Source organism: Leptidea sinapis, chromosome Z, assembly GCF_905404315.1.
Source record: "Leptidea sinapis chromosome Z, ilLepSina1.1, whole genome shotgun sequence".
NCBI lineage: Eukaryota > Metazoa > Arthropoda > Insecta > Lepidoptera > Pieridae > Leptidea > Leptidea sinapis.
The window spans coordinates 13,239,623-13,257,006 of record NC_066312.1 but is presented as its reverse complement, the minus strand read 5'-3'; the positions used below and the strand labels follow the sequence as shown (position 1 = coordinate 13,257,006).

Sequence of the window (17,384 nt, the reverse complement as noted above, 5' to 3'; positions counted from 1 at the left end):
GAAGTAACGTATCGTTTACGTATGCTGCACAACAAAATCTTATCAACAAGGAATCCGTAACATTTGGTAATCTAAATATAATACACGTTTTAGCATTAAGAAGTTAAATAATTATTTAGCTTCAAAACAATGTACAACTTTACATTCTTTACATCATCAAAATATGTTGAACAAGTGTAACAATCCTTAACATGGCACTTGCGATACTTGCTGCACCTTTTGGCACAATGGTCATAAAGTAATTACGGACTAAAACAAGTCATGCGATGATTCAATGATATGCCGAAAAGTATTTGTATAAATTCTCTGGTGGATTGTTATTTCTTCTAGTAAAACATACAAAAATAAACTGGCCAACTATACCATATTAAGTACTTCTACAAAAATTTTAGTATTTACACATTCATTTGTAAGAATCCAATACACGAAACATTCTCATAGTTCAATTGTTTAAGTTATCATTAAAACATTAATTTAAAGTGTAAATTGTCAACCTTTACGAGTGTTTCCGTAAAGATGCTTTAAAAGCATGTTAGATAAAAGTCAATATTTGCAAGAAATTACATTTTATACAAAAGTTATTAATTAACATACGTCGAAGTCTCGCAAAGTAACACAAACAGAAGCCGTTGGTTAAAATGTAGACCAGACCTCGCTTTCTTCACACATATAATTTGAAAATATTAGAAATCTGACAAACCATACGGCTCACAAACCCTCATCACATAAATTACAATAACAATAAGTATTCTTACATAATAATAATAAAATACCTTGATATAAAATTGTAGAAAAAAAAATAGCTCAAATACACTCCAACCTGAAAGGAGTAGTCCCAGACTCTCGGAAATCAGGCCATGGCTATCCGAGTATGAGTAATGACAGTTCGAATCCACGACAATATCGCTATAACCTTCCTGCTCTGCGTATTGCGAGCCTGGAGAGCATTATAATCTCCCAGCTCTTGATATACCTAGAGAGTCATCAGTTGATCAATAACCTACATTATGGTATTCGGCAGAGTCTACCAGCTGGTGATCTCCTTGTTGAATGTATGTCGTTGGCAACCGAAAGCAAGGAAGAACGTAAGTTATTCTTAACATAACAAACGCCTTCGATCGATTATGGCACTCGATTATTTACTATTTACTATTTATTTATTTATTTAAAACAACAAAAGGTCCATATATAAATGTTAGTGAAATAGTCTTAACCTATGTTAGGAAATACAATAATAAATTACATATATGTTAGTAACAAACTTATTGTATATTAGTTGATATAATTAATAAACTTTCAAACTAAAGCAGACATCCAGTGCGCTTTGAATGCGCTGTCCTGTCTGTCGGCTATCACCTTCAAAATAATATTAGGACTTCTCTCCAACCTATTCTTGACGGAGGCGATTCTTTTCCGTATGATTGCGGAAAAACCATCGACACGGTTTTCCACAAACATACCGGACGCGCTACAATACCGAGGCAGTCCCAACATTATCCTGAAGATGTTATTATATTGGACACGGAGAGCATTAATAGATTTTTGGGTATAGTCAACCCACAGACTGCACGTGTAAAAGCTCTGACAGAATGACTTGAATAGCGTGATCTTTACATCTTTTGTGCAACGTGCAAATCTGCGAGCCAACATAGATCTAACCGCCAACGCTCTCCGCTCCCTATCAATGTCACAATTATCCTTCATGTCTGCTGTAACCACATGACCCAGGTATGTGAACTTGTGCACCCTCACCAGCTCTGCACCGTACATCCTCACTGGACGTACACAGCTCGGAGAAATTCCGCCTGCCGCAAAGACCATGAGCATGCTTTTTTTACATTATATTTAAGTCCATGCTTTTCTGCATAGTCTTCACACACACGCAGCAAATCTCCAAGCGCGCAGACCCATGGGCTCAGCAGCACTGTGTCATCTGCGTAACTGATGTTATTAATCATTTGATTATCAAACGAACATTCCGCATGCATGCTGCTGAGCCCCTCGATCAGCTAGTTCACGTAGAGGCAGATAAGCTTCGGTGAGCTCCACCCACCTTGCCTGGTTATCCTGGTTTGTATACCAGTGCCTGAATATTTCTATGAGTTCCTGAGGCAAGCCAGTGCGTCTAAGCTTGTCCCAGAGTATCGGGTATGAAACCAGATCAAAAGCCTTTGACAGAAGCAGGCGTACGTTTTCCTGCTTGTATAGTACTTGACGGTCTCCTTTAATGTTAACACTGCACTCTCGGTACATAGTCCCGCTCTAAACCCAAACTGTGCATCATGTAGATCTAGGTATTGATCCAATTGTCTATCCAGGAGGCCGTCAAGTACCTTGGCTGTTATGGTAGCTAACGAAATTATGGTAAGGGGGTTCCTGTTTCCGCAATTAAACCACTTAGTTGGGTCCGTGCAGTGTTGGCCAGTCATTCCAAACAGACCGGCTCCTTCCAGAAGTTCAGAATACTGTCAACAAACACTAGCGACGCCGTAGAGAGGTCGTAGTGTTTGTTGTTGGAGAAATTCAAACATAAAGAGCCACATTTATGCGAGAGCCGTCGGTCTCGTTTCATGAGCTCTGCTACATCCTCTACCGGATCGCCAAGGAAGATGCACACTCTGTATTTTCGTCCGTTTTTGGAATATGGTACAGACTCCAGGTGCATACATTGTACCAGGGGTTCTGACCGGTGATTCCTGCGTGCAGTAGGTTTAGGTTTGCGCCTTTGGAGAACCACGGAATTATCAATGTCACCTTCACCTTCCTGGGTATGTCAGCTCCAAACAGCCAGTCTGATATGTGAGAATGGCGAGGTGATTTTTGCGACTTGCACGTCTTTTTGAGCCTATGGCTATATAGATTATGGCACTATGCCCTTCTTTTTAAACTTTCAACATGTTAGTTTTTGCAAGGGGAAAGAAGACTATATGTTTTTTTTATTCACTGACAACCTTTTTATTTAGTTAAGCTGAACGAGATCTGTGAACTGGTACCGGTTGAATATTATCCATGCTCTGTCGTATCACAGCCACTGCAACCTCACGATATCATCTATTATCATATAATGAAGGGAAACAATCAGAGACGGAGGTCTCCCTCCGGCTGCGTACAATCATGATGGAAGTGGAAGATCAAAAGTCTATCTCTAATGCGTAGATTGCAATGACTTCAGAAATTTATGAGTTTAATTTACTTTCTCCAGAATACGACAGGCTCCTTTAAAAATAATTGGTGTAATAGTTTTATGGTTATATTAATACTACGTACTTTATGCTAATAAAACAATCGAATCTATTGAACAATATAAAGAAAGAACCTTCTTTGTTGCACAAAAATAATTAGGTTAACAAAACTCAGCGTCTGTGACTGTCTCTTAGTAAGCTAGGAAATTGGTACTTAGCTAAGGTACTTAGTGATAAAATTTTAAGGTAGTGACATAATCCGACAGTTAGACAACTAAATAGGCGGTTAACCTAATTTTATTTATACCAGTGACCAGATCCATTGGTATGATTTATCATTGAAATCTGTCAAATGTATTTAATTTGTTGGTTGCTCAATAGTATGTAAATACTAGGATGGCGATTCTTTCCAAAAAAGATCGATTCTTAAATCGATTCAAATCGTAATTAAACGTATTAACAATAAAATCAGTCTAAAAATCGTTTTTTTCGATGCATTTATAATCATTTAAATACAAATCTGTTCTTATGAAAAACAAGAAACATATCGTAATAAATGATCTCTTATCGGTAATTTTTTTTTTAGTTCAGGGTATTCTTATATAAATACAAATATCAATATATATAAAAAAATCAAAATCAAAGCCAGATCATGTGTGAAGGTAGATGTTTATGTGCAAAATTGAAAAAGTTAAATTTCTCAATGCTTTATATATAAGCTTTTCAATTATAACAGTCTTTTCGGATCCAATCGGTTAGGCTCATCCCTTGCAATGTTGCCAGCAATTGAAAAAGTCGTTCACAAGGAACAGCTGATGATCCCATGATACTCTTATAATCATAGCTTATATACATCATGGCAATTGAGTGAGAGTCGGTATAAATTGGTTTTTTTTGTTAGTGCCAGTACAATATACCTACGTACGTAAATGTAACATTTTTTATTAAATGGAGTTGAAGGAAATCATCAGCCATCTCGCAAGTTTTTAGGTAACCGGGAACGCCGTAATATACGTACTAACTAATTATATTTCTTTTTGGTTTTTACCAAACAAAATAATCGAATAGCGATTTTCAAGGGTGAAACACCGATTCACTGGATCGATTCAATTCTGCATATCGATTTAAAACAATCGATATATTTTACCTAGAAAGTCCGATTAATCGAACTCAGATCGCGTTCCCTAGTAAATACTAAATATTGTAAATCATTATTTAATAATAGTATTCTATTAATTAGCAAACTGAAAGTAAATCTACTATCTAGAGACGTGAAATTTTAAAGATATGATAGGTAAACTAATTCGTATCTTATATCCTGTAAATAAAATGAATCCAAAAAACAGCGCCCTAAATATTGTCAGGACTAACACAAAGTTTACCCATTCTATAAAAATTCAAAAACCGAGAAACAAGGAACCAGGAGAAGTCATAAAATGGGTCCTATTGGTAAGGATTATTAAATTATTATATTTATACTACATGTGCTAATTTATTTATATTTAAGTTTTTTTTAAATTTGTATATCATGTTTAACTTCTAAGATTAGTAAGTACAACAGGGTTTCAGTTTCGTTCATTATTAATAGGTTATTCCAGTAGGCTCATTTGGCTTGGGCTGTTGGCAAGTGTACCGGCTTAATTGGAAAATTGAACTCATTGATGTAATGCAAGCAAAAACTAATTCAGAACCTGTAAATATGCCATTAGAGTAAGTACTCATACCATAATATTATATTTAACCAAAAGTATAAATTAGTAGATATAGTCAAAAAAATTGATTCACATGTTGGCTTAAGCCTAAATTGCTGATGACAATTGATAATAACTAAGGGCTATCTTTCTTTGCAACTCTAATATAACATTTTTGTGGAAGTGTAAATAAGTATAAACTTATTTTGCAAAAGTGCTAAACAAATGTAAACTAAGATATTTCCATAATTAAAGCAACAAGTCAGCAAATCAAGTTCCTTGACTGTACATGAAATGAAAATAAAATTTTAATAGGTACTCCTTGTAAATATTGGAAGAAGCATTCAAATTGTGATTTGTCTTTTATAGTTTTGAGGAGTTAAAAAAAATGGAATACTGTCCTGTAAAAGTTTGTGGAGAGTTCTTGCACGAAAAGGAGTTTCTCATTGGACCAAGAGCATTAATTGAAAATGATTCAGCTCTGCCTAGCTCTGGATCCCTCGTTTCAGATCCAAGAAAAAATCAAGGATGGCTTGTTATAACACCTTTCAAGCTATCTGATACAGGGTATGTTATATAGATATATTTAAATATGACTGAATGATTATGTTTTCAATCAGGCTATAATATAGTAACTACTAAAATTAAAGTGTGAATGTACATTTAAATCTGTCCTCTACTGAAGTTGCATATTTGCTCTAGTTCTTATGTATAAAATTTACCGTTACTTAAGATTACTGTGATGGAATCTTTGATAAGCATTAAGATCATTTCATTGTAATACCATTCGTTATTCTAATAAGAAAATGGTTGGAATAAAGAAAAAATGTATATCCGACTAATATCAACTGCAGTTATAATATTATATAGTGTTATGAAAAAATTCCTATATTTATTAATTTCTATCTTAAATTTCAGAGAAGTTATTCTGGTAAATAGAGGCTGGGTGCCTTCTCACATGCGTTCAAAGGAGAAGCGACTTGCATCCCTTGTGAAAGGTGAAGTTGAATTAACAGGAACTGTTAGACTCACGGAAACCAGAGGTCCATTCATGCCTAAAAATAACCCTGAAAAAGGTTCCTGGTTTTCCAGGTATGTTGTATTGCGATGATTTACAATTAATAGTAAACCAAGTCCCAAGAAAACATTCAAATGTTGCCAAAATATTTAAATTACTATTTGATTGAATTTAAAAACTGAATAAATTTTATTCTTATTAAATGATAATTGAAAGTTAATGTCTTAAGCATCTTCTATCTTATAATCATGTAATAATATATTCTTCCAGAGATTTGCATCAAATGAGTGAAAGTATTGGCTGTGCTCCAGTTTGGTTAGATGCTAAGGGAAACCCTGACCCTCCCGAAGGATGGCCTTTGCCGAACCAGACCCGAGTTAACTTACGGAATGAACACCTATCATACCTGATAACATGGTATATGTTGTCAGCTTTCACTGCGGTTATGTGGCACCGTATTTTTCTGAAGAAACTTCCACTTATTTAATTGTTTTGTATAAAGTACATATTAATGCTTACAAAAAAAATACCTTTGTAATATAATCAATGTATAGTCTTTTATTGAATGTTTTATTTACAATTAAATGAGCCTGGCAAGTGCCAACTGACTAAACTTGCCTTAAAAAACTGGTAAACGTCAACGAAAAAATCAATTTATTTTTTGAAAATTGTTTGTTTCCAACTTTGTAGGTAATTACAAAACTTCGGATTACATATCCGCCGAAATTCTTCATCTGTGTTGTGTTGCCCAAGGTTTTTTTCTTTTGGAAAAAAAAGTTAATTGCATGAAGCTAAATACCGTCATTAGGAGTATCATTTGTACCCCACAAAAAGTCAAACAATCGATAGCTTTACGTTAAATTGGTAAAAACAAACTGTGACCCTAATTTCGTATAGCCTTATTTGCCCTTTCAATTCCCAGGGCATTGAATAATGGCAAAGATTAGGGACGTCCGGGGCTTATAGGTATCGGGGTTTTAGTTGCGGGAGAGTCACACTGCCGTCTTACGACAGTACAAACTGGCTAGACCCACACTAGCACGGATACCAGCGTGAAGTAAAGGTCAATCGCCACTATATTTTGCATAGGTAAGTGTCGAGAACAAGGAATCACAGATATGATGGTCCTCCAAGAGCTTTATCCCAAATCCCGACTCTGAAAGAGTCAAGATGGACTCTTTCAGAGTCGGAGAATCCCTCTCCAGTTGTACTCGTTCGGGCTGCTCGTCGTATCTTGGAGAGTACACAAAACTGCACGACACGTGGTTTGTGTCTCCCTGCCACTTACAACCAAACTACTCCGAAATGAGCTTCCATTTGTTTCCAAAAAACGCTGGCAACATTCCTGTGATTCCTCTGTAGTTGGAAGTTTGGGCGGCGTCTAACACTAAACATCAAGTGACTCACTAAACCCATTCGATTGTTGATCGTGCTCTACTATTAAAATAATTGAATCCCCGCAATAGCCACTCTACCCTGATGACGTTTTTAGGAGTTAGGTACTGTAGTTAATTGTAAGTCTCCTGGATCGAGTCATGCTGTGTAATCGGTCTTCCACATGGTTTGTTCGTCAAATCAAAATCCATAACAAGAGCGTTTAAACCTAAATCGCACAGTGCGTTCATTAGGAGAGGGCTCCAAACGCAACATTGATATTGAGCTGTTTCTGCCGGGATAGTTCCGCGTCGAAACTCGTATTCATGAATCACTCGAATTTTCATAGTATCCATCTTTCTTGTCTAAGCTGAATAAAAAAAAACAACTGAAAGTCGATAATCGAATATTGCACATTTAAAAAAAAGGACTACAAAGGTGCTTACCATGTGAAAAAAGTTTCAATCAAAAATCTCAAACCATGAAGTTTAATATACGTACATCATTCGGAGTACCTATTACAATAAAACGGCAATTTCGTACTTTAACTTCTATTATAATTATTTGCTCTGCACGTAGGTAACAATTTTCGAGACTACATATGTATACTTATCTACCTAAATTTTCGTTTCGGCATATGGGACATCCGCGAATTTAATAATCTGAACATTTGATGGCTCATGAGTGCACAAGATGCCGGTTAGATTGGGAAATACTGAAGCGCCATTATTCAGTCGTCAAGCAAATTTTGTAAGTACTTACTCGAGTTTTCAATGCATGTAAAATTATTGGGCTTCTGAGATTTTTATATGTAGGAACAACTGTCGAAAATATTAACCGGCCGCAAAAATATTGTGTGCCTAAATAATTTATTAACCACAGCAGATATCAAAGAAAAGCTTTCACGCAATTGTAATAGAAATAAATAATATTCGACGACTCATATAACCCAGGGGTTGGTGACGCTGACTACTGGAGTACTCAGCTAAGGGCCCCGGGTTCGAATCCCGGTAGGTGCAAACGTTTCTATGGTGAATATTAATATTTGTGTTCGAATCATGGTTGATTAAAAATGTATTTATATTTATTGTATTATTTAATATATTTACTCACAGTACAGGCTATTCTATGCCTTATTTATGGCTAGACACAATAAGGTGTGAAGTGTGTCAATTATCATATATTTCTCTCAATTAGCTCAGACTTTACTTAAGAACGTAAAACTTAGCTGAGTGTGACAAAACGCGAGTTTGTCTTTTGCATTGGGCTGTCTAAGCCTATCTAATATCTATGCTCAACATAATTGCAGCTGTCAAATGACTATAAAAACGAACTCAAAGATTATGCTAAGCTTACACTCAGCTAAGTTTTACTTCAGTAGTCTGAGCAAAGTCTAAGAACGCTCTATAGATCTCAGCCTTAAACATAAATTATTATCCTTGTTACTTTGTTATTGTTAGCGTTGTTATTAGATCATTTAGGGAAATTATTTCGTAAGACATTCATGTACCTACTCAACTATATCGTTATTATGCAGATCACATTGGTAAAGATATCAGCCGGAATATTTTTCCGTTTTTAGGTGTTATCCAACGAATATACAGCAACGTGTATTTTATACCAATCCTAAAAAACACCATTGCGCCATCGCCAAACCTCTGAAGGCGGTTAATATGATAAGACTGCGAGAATCATGTTATCATTTTGATTGCGGGTGCTTGGGCTCTTTTTGAGCCTCTCTCTCCTCAAGCGAAGGTTGCCTTCGATGAAGGCTTAGAGGGCACCTGCCCAAAGCCAACCTCAGGTGGTGTTTAGTGGGTAGGCGCCTAGGTTTTACGTGAGTCCCAAATAACCAACGCAGACTTAGGCTGCGTTGGTATGCATGAGCATTCACCACCTCCCTCCCGTCGTTATCCCGGAGGGTAGCCCTTTCCCTTTGTTTGGGCGCAAAAAAAAGGCTGTGATTATCCTCGGCCTATCTTATTTTAGTGCGGTCGGCTCTCCTAAGAAATCTAAATTTATTTTTCGCAAAGACGTTCTGTCTTCGGTCGTCTGCAGATCGTTTTTGAGCGGCCAGCATTCCGAGCCGTACGTTAGACTGATTCATCCAGCCAGTGTTAATGCGGTTGGAGGTCGAGCTCTCTGTTACGATTGCTGTGCTTAGTTAATAAATTTGACCACGTGATGGCGGAAGTGGTTTGGTGCTAAGACAGAAACTAAGGATAGGAAAAGTTGCGGTAGCTGTATGGACTGTATTTTGATGCACCGCACACACTGTTAGCGGTTTGTAGATGATCGTGTGGTGCTAACAACTGGTACTTCAGCCACTGTGTACACACCACAGTAGAACTGTCGTACCTACTGCCTTGCGCGGGCGGTGGACAGCCCTCCACTAGAGCGACAGAGATGGTCGTATAGGCAAAGGCATAAGAAAAGAAAGGTAAATTAAGAAGGAATGAGGTTAATTTTGGCGCAGTATGTACTTATAAAATCAGTAAAATCTTCATTCAGGTCTTCAAGAATTAAATATATAAAAAAAATACTTTTTGTATATGAATATGTTTAATGAAATTATATATAGCACAGAATACATTGATGTGGTTGTGGTATAAAAACAAATGTTGTGTTAATTACATTTCTTGCATAACATATCAAACACATATTTTCATAAAAACAGTCATATCATCAGATAAAAATTAAAAATAATGAAAATGGTGAAATACAGGGTGGACCAATAGTCCGTTTACATTTGAATCGGTTGCCGCGTCTAGCAGCGGCGGCGGAGGGGGGTGGAAGGGTTATGCATTGCAAGAGCGGCCAATGGGAATTTACTACCATGGTAGTCAACGTGCATTTTGTGTACGCGAGTACTATGGAAACAACGATTCTCCGACCTTAGCTCAACGAAAGTTTTGCAATCATTACAAGATACGACACAAAAATCAAGCTCCATCAGGTGTGTTAATTAAAAAATGGGTGCTCAAGTTTGAGAAGACGAGTTCAACAATGTATTTACGTCGATCTGGCCGGCCTAGAACGTCGAGGGACCCCGAAAACGTGGAGCGAGTAAAATCGTCTGTTCGTGACCAACCTGGACTATCAACTCGAAAGCGGTCTGCTGTCCTTAACGTCCTTCAAATCCAAATGGTGCAGGAATTAAGGCCTCAGGACCATGCGACTCGTCATTGGAGTGACACTATGTCATGGTGATCAAAAACCCCTGCATGCCAGCCAACCAACCCAGTAACTCTTGACGAATTAAAGGATCGAATTCGCACAGAAATCCAAAACATCTCAACAGAAACATGTAAAGCTGTCATAGAAAATTTCCGCTCTTGATTGCAGCAATGCCAGAATAATGAAGGATTGCATATGGATGATGTGATTTTTAAGAAATTAATTCCCCTTTTGTTTAATATCGAAAACAATAAACAAATTTTGATCCACTGTAATTTTTAATCATCATTCCAATTATAAACGGACTTTTGGTCCACCCTGTATTATTGAGGTATGATCACAAATTTCAAAATCAAATCATTAATAATAAGAAACAATTACATAGAGTCAAATTGTATGAAAAAAATAAAACAGTACAATAATTAATAAATTTCCACATATTTGTATTTCATTCGTTATATAATATCAAATAAATAATAAAGTTTTTGCAATAGTGAAAAAAAATGTAGTTTAATAGTATATCTGATAAAAACAAAACACAATATGGTACATAACTATCTAAATTTATTGAGATTACTTGATAATATACAATAAATCACAGATTTTCTAATAACATAATATGATTTACTAAAAATTCATTTTGAATGTCTCATATATACATAAAATTATTTTCATAAACAGGGTACATTGAAGCTTAAAAGCATAGATTGATTATCAACTGGATGATGAAAATCTAAATTCAATTAAATAATAGGCTTCTGTTCCCAAAGGTGGTAAGAATGAAAGATTATTAGAAGGAGTCTGTCAGTAGGCGGATATTCATGATTTTAAACTAGCAAATTAAACAGGTAATTCCAATACAAAAGTATTAATTAATCTTTACGTTGTTTACAAACCCTTCTGGTTCGACTTTCACTTAACTATTTTAATAGTTCATTAAGGTCCGTTAAATTGTCATGACAAATCATAAAAATATAATATTCACTTAAGGGATGTTATTATGTAATTCATATTAGAACCAACCAGTTAATTCGAGAATGGAGTTTCAATGCACACAGTAGGAATAAACATTCAACCAAATAATCATAAAAAATCTGTTTGAATTTGCGATATTAATGAACATGGTTTGTATGAAAGTAAAATTAAATTGGAGGAAGTTATAATCATTCAAAACTTTGAAAAAATCCTCATTATTATATTAATAGATAAAACCAAAAACAACTTATTAAATTTTTATCATAATTAAACAATGACATATTTCCTTACATTTTATAATTTCGAAATATACGAAACGAATCAATTATTTTTAACATAAATTATTATGGAGATACTGTTTAGTCTACTTCTGTTGGGATGATTTATATATTGGGAATGCATTATAAGCACTGATTGTGTTACGATTGTTAATTACATAGTAAACTTCCACATCGGAAAACTTGATAGAGTTAGTATGAAAGCATTATGAAGTATCTGTCTATAGATTAATACAACAGAAATAGATATATCCCACAGCCTAATCTAATAACGTTAATAAAACTTTTTCAGCCGCCTCTTAAAAGAAGAGAAAAGAAGCGTTAATTCCTAATAATAATACAAATCACGTCCATAAAACTGGACGTAATACAAAATTAAATTTTAAAATCATGAGTCAAGTGGTAATCAAATTATTTCAATGAAGGTGTATAAATTATTTAAATACACATTGTACATACAGTCAAAATATTGGATTCTTTCATTGCAATCAATGGCCCTGTTACTGTATGTTAAATGAAGGCCTTTTGCAGTTTTCATGAAATTCGACAATTTCAACCGTTTGAAAGAGCAAACCCTCACTAATAAGATAATTTTTTATACAATAATAATTTAATTTTGACGGTATGTGTATGTATATATTTACTGCGATATATTATATGTATATAATATATGACAGGTGACACGTCATAATAAAATTTGACAGTCTCACATGTAGAAACAACTTATACAAATCGAATTAATAACATTCAATTTAGTGGCTCCGCTTGATTCATATTACCAATTGGTGTTATAAAAATGTTAGTTAAGAAGGTGAAATTAGATATTATGTCGTCACCATAGTGTCGACGTTATATGAACTCAGGCAATGTGAACTTAAAATTCAAGCGGGCAAATCAAAATTTGACACATGTATTTGTGGTACATGCAATGGATCTATCTTGGGCGTGATCTTGTGATCACACAGGCCCAATTCCTTCAGTTTCCATTCCCATCCCATGGCCTGAACCGCGTGTAACGTTTCTGCCTCCGTATGCTGCCGTCGTAACATGCCCTCCTGCAATAATTTATTTAAACATGAACATTAGTTTTTTATGGAAGAGTAGGACAATGGAGCACGGCCACATTATCTCTGGACCTCGCTGGAACGTGAAGCCCCCTCCTGTTCCCCTTTCACTCCACACGCTCGTCTTGTTGGTTCAGTACGGTTTGTAGTTTCATTACCGTTAGATACATGTCATATTTTCGTCTTATCACTGCTTTATTTTTGAAGTTTTCATTGTTACGGTTTGTTGTTAATAGTTCTACGATAAAAACAAAATCTTCTTTACTTAATCCAGATTTTCTCTCATCACACAAGATTCTTTTGCAAAACAAATTTTATTTTACAAAAAGGCAAAACCTCTTGATAAATTATAAGAATATGGAAATGAATTAATTTGCAAAAAAACAACGGGCGGTTTTAATTTTTTCCGTCCCTTTAGAAAATACAATACCAAAAGAGGTTTTATTCGTTTGAGAATATTACTGGCACATTTATGAAGTGGTGTGGTGAAAAGTTTACTCCAATTTCAAATTCAAGACATAGTTGGACTTTAACATAAATTGCAGTAACTTGCGCCAGCCTAGCGAAACTCTCTAAGAAAAAAGCGATTCACTCGATTTTATGAAAAGTGCAGTCATTGATAGATTTACAGATGACGGTTATAATCCTATAAGAAACGGAGATAGCCGAAATCCACATAATTTTAAGCAACTGTTTTCTTTCAAACTTTGCCGGATTATATTTCATCGCCAATCGCCATACTGTTATTACTACTATTTCAAACTTATGTGATATTTGTAGATTGCACGTTTCATACTAAACGTCTTTACTAACTAACGTATTTACATCCTCTTTAAATTACGTATCGTGGCGGGAATCGTTGATAGTTCGTATTAACTCTAAATCAGTTTTACTTAATTATTGTCGGATTGTCCTATTTCCTTGATATTTTTACCATTATTTATTCATAGATTACTATTATTTAGAGGTCTCTAAGATGATTGAATGAACGATAATAGCGAGCGAAATTAAAGCGCTACTTGAGGAAGGGTGGAGTCAAGGTATAAAGTTTTGATATCCAACCTTGATCTTTTCCCACTTGTCGTCAACTTCCTGAAGCCACGAATTAATTTGCCTCCCGTTGCACCTGGATCGCTGCGCGTTGCGTTTTTCTTCCTGCTCTGGTGCTAGCACGTTGTAAACTTCTTTATCACGCAAGATAGTGCACACAGAGAAAGGAAGAGCCTGCGGGACGAAAAAATCATATAATCATACAAGATGCGCATTTACCATTAAATACTATTTAATAATACATTTTTACAGTGGCTGTGTGAAATGTGATGACAGCAACTATAATATAAAAAAAATATAAATTAAATATAATACTCATTCAAAAATGCTTTAAGACTTGTCTATTTGACAATTTATATTTTTATTTTTCATTATCATCAGCCGGAAAACTTCCACTGCTGGACAAATGCCTCCCCAAAAGATCTTAACGACGATAGGTCCTGCGCGGCCCTCATTCAATGTATTCCGGCGTATTGACCAGATCATCGGCTTATTCGGTACGTGGTCGCCATTCGAGAACTTAACTGTCCCAACGGCCATCTGTCCGTGGGGTTAGGTGCCCTCGCCACTGCCACTTAGTTTCACAATCAGTGGGCTATGTCGGTGACTTTGCTTCTCCTACGGATCTCCTCATTTCCGATTCGATCTCGCAACGAAACTTCGAGCATAGCCCTCTCTATTGACCTCTGAGCGACCATGAGGTTACTCATCAGGCCTATAGTTATAGCGACCACGTCTGCGTACCGTAAGTCATCACTGGTTGAAAACTTTCGTCTTCAGATACTATGATATATTTTTATTAAATTAATATAATTACTTGATTAGCCACAGCACGTTCGGCTCGCCCGTGCACACGTAAGATTTCTTGTTCCACTGCCAAAACCAGTTTCTCCTTCTCAACCTGATGCTGAATGCGCAGTCGAGTCCTACGTGACAATCACAATAAAATTAATAACATACATTTAACAATATTATACAGCGAGACAACAAGTAAAACAACTCTGGATGTTATTTCCCTTCGCGAATTCGTTGTATGCACAGGCCAGCGCAAAACGACAAGCAAACACGGTTACCTACCTTTCTCTCTCCTGCGACATAAACTCTGTTATCATTTGCTGTGGAAGAGTGATTGGAATTTCGACCTGAGGCTCCGGATTTACGTTGTTTTGAAGAGTGTATGTGCAGCGATTCATCAAATATTTATTGAAATCCTTTGGCGGCTTTGGTTTGACAGGGAACAATGTTTTCTGACGACGCTCAATCTGTAAAAAATCAAAAATATTTCACTAATACTAGTGGTCGCCCGGAGGTCTAAATTAGACCATAATTCATATTATATATTCATATTTTAAGTTAGAATATTATCTTCTACCGCATTTATCACGGGGAGTGTTCCGAAGAGCTGTTACACCTGATACCTGCCGCCATATTCCACCTTCGCACGGCACGCCACAAGTTCCGATATCATCCCCACCATCTGGATGTGTGGGGGTCCTCCACAGTGCGGTTTTCAAGGAGCTTTCTTCCACGTACTACAAAACCGTGGAATGAGCTTCCTTGTGCGGTGTTTCCGGGACGATACGACATGGGTACCTTCAAAAAAAGCGTGTACACCGTCCTTAAAGGCCGGTAACGCTCCTCTGGTGTTGCAAGATAATGTGGGCAGCGGTGATCACTAAACACCAGGTGACCCATACGCTCGTTTGTCCTCCTTTTCTAATATAATTAAAATAATAATAAGGGTTTATTAATTCTACAATGTACGTTGTGTGTCATTCAAGCAGGGGTGTGCATGCCTATACCTATATGGTATGCACCACATTAATACTAGCTAAGCTAAATTAATATGTACCTACCACCAGTATTAAAGTTAATTTAGTTCCGTTATTCTATAAACAAACTTCGATTGAACACCCCCATAACATAAACTAAAGTATTTGAGTTGACAAAATGGTCCGGAAACTAATAGTGCCTCATTTGCTAGAAAACCAATGGACGCCCCTGTGTTCAAGCAGAAGTGTGTGTGAATATCTATTTTATTTAATTTAATGTATTTATGAGGCAATTAAAAAAAATAGTTTTATACACTTCTTCTCCATACAAATTTTAACTCTGTTAAATTGCACGTTCATTCATTCGCGAGATTAAAAAAAAGGGGTGGGGTTGATTGGTTGTGTGCAAAGTTTTCCGTTTACGTATTGTTAATAAAATGTATAATTTAAAAATATTGCGTTACACATACCTGTTTCCTCTTATGTATATACATCTGGTAAGGATTTGAATGTGTAACATTATGTGAAACTGAGTTTTCAGTGTCTCTCTCTATTTTAATTTCCCTTAGATGGTTGTCCCTGGACGACTTCAGCTTTCTTTTCCTTGGATGTAACTCAACTGTTGGTCCCGATGCAGCTGTTCGAGAAAATTTATTACGGAAACATTTGTGAATAAAGAAGTAAGTAGTAAGTACACCGAGAGAACAAATCGTAGAAATAGCGAACAGAGCATTCACTAAACATTTAGAATAACATCCAAAAAAAAAAAAAAAAGAGCTCCGTGCATCGAGACCTGAGGGCACTGCATCCTAAACTTTAAAAGAAATTTTGCTACTGTTCGGGTAAATTTGAATTTATGGACGCATTAAGCTTCAATCTACTTTTGCTGTAAATACTTTCTCAATGAGATGCATTATGAGATAAGATTACACAATATAAAACAGAAAATTTTGTTTAACTAACCAATCTCCATCAAATGATAGCAATATGTATATTTTTTGAAGTAGATATGTCAAATTATTTTGCATAAGTAAAACGGCCTTACCAAAAAACTTAAGAGACAAAAATTATACCTGAGAATAAACCAAGAACATGCCAAGAAATGTTGACTATATCGTTGACAATACTATATACCTATCTGATAATTCTGAAGTATTTCGAATGCTAAGCAGCTTTGAAAATAAACGCGGGAAAAGTTATACGTCCAAAAGAAATCATAAGCAATATGTCTATTTGTAAACATTTTGTATATTCTTGGTTTATTATCAGTTATTTTACTTTATGTAACTTTTATAGGCCGATATAGTTTAGAATATTTTGAAGTTATACTTCTTTAGGCGCTTTATGAAAAAGTGATGAGAGTGAAATTTTAAGATTCGCGCGCATCACTGTAACACAAAAGTAACAGGTTGAAGTAGGATTCCTAAGACGTTTTGCGTCATTCGTTATTTTTGTTTTGGTTTCTTCGTCCATTATTAGGACAGGCAAAGGGTTCAAGCCCATACAGCCGTATTCCTTATTTAATAATTAATTGTCAAAGATATCTTTGCAAGATTTTTACAAAATTGTTCTTTCTAAAAACGTAGAACGTAACGTAGCACGAGGAATAAATCATTTTAATTATCTTCGTTAGGCCAAAGAAGTATAACTTCTTGCGTGCATACATAAGTACACACACACTTTTTGCATTTACTGTCATTAATGCTTTGGAAAATAATTTAACATAACATAATCATTAATTTAACCAATCTCATTCATTTCGCTTGTTTAATGTGTCAAAAGCTCCCAATCATTCACATTAAT

The 17,384-nt window shown here is 35.6% G+C and overlaps 3 protein-coding genes across 13 annotated transcripts in view; 1 reads left to right on the top strand and 2 right to left on the bottom strand.

Annotated features, from left to right (window-relative positions):
- Positions 1–1,296: 1,296 nt before the first annotated feature.
- Positions 1,297–1,770, bottom strand: LOC126978934 (uncharacterized). Its single transcript, XM_050828062.1, has one exon. The coding sequence runs from the start codon at positions 1,768–1,770 to the stop codon at positions 1,297–1,299; it is 474 nt and encodes a 157-aa protein (XP_050684019.1).
- A 2,579-nt stretch (positions 1,771–4,349) lies between these two features.
- LOC126979078 (surfeit locus protein 1) lies at positions 4,350–6,452 on the top strand. The gene is made up of 5 exons (XM_050828284.1): positions 4,350–4,631; positions 4,771–4,892; positions 5,243–5,440; positions 5,792–5,965; positions 6,162–6,452. The coding sequence occupies exons 1-5, from the start codon at positions 4,470–4,472 to the stop codon at positions 6,376–6,378; spliced, it is 873 nt and encodes a 290-aa protein (XP_050684241.1). The 5' UTR covers positions 4,350–4,469; the 3' UTR covers positions 6,379–6,452.
- Positions 6,453–9,808: 3,356 nt separating this feature from the next.
- LOC126979031 (ankyrin repeat domain-containing protein 12) overlaps positions 9,809–17,384 on the bottom strand; it is a 33,689-nt gene continuing 26,113 nt past the window's right edge. For all 11 annotated transcript variants that reach the window (XM_050828188.1, XM_050828187.1, XM_050828190.1 and 8 more), the window contains 5 exons: positions 16,052–16,218; positions 14,887–15,071; positions 14,627–14,735; positions 13,822–13,983; positions 9,809–12,750 (listed from right to left, as the gene is read on the bottom strand). In XM_050828188.1, the coding sequence (XP_050684145.1) occupies positions 12,577–12,750; positions 13,822–13,983; positions 14,627–14,735; positions 14,887–15,071; positions 16,052–16,218 (797 nt within the window). In that variant the 3' untranslated portion in view covers positions 9,809–12,576. The remainder of the gene's footprint in view (positions 12,751–13,821; positions 13,984–14,626; positions 14,736–14,886; positions 15,072–16,051; positions 16,219–17,384) is intronic.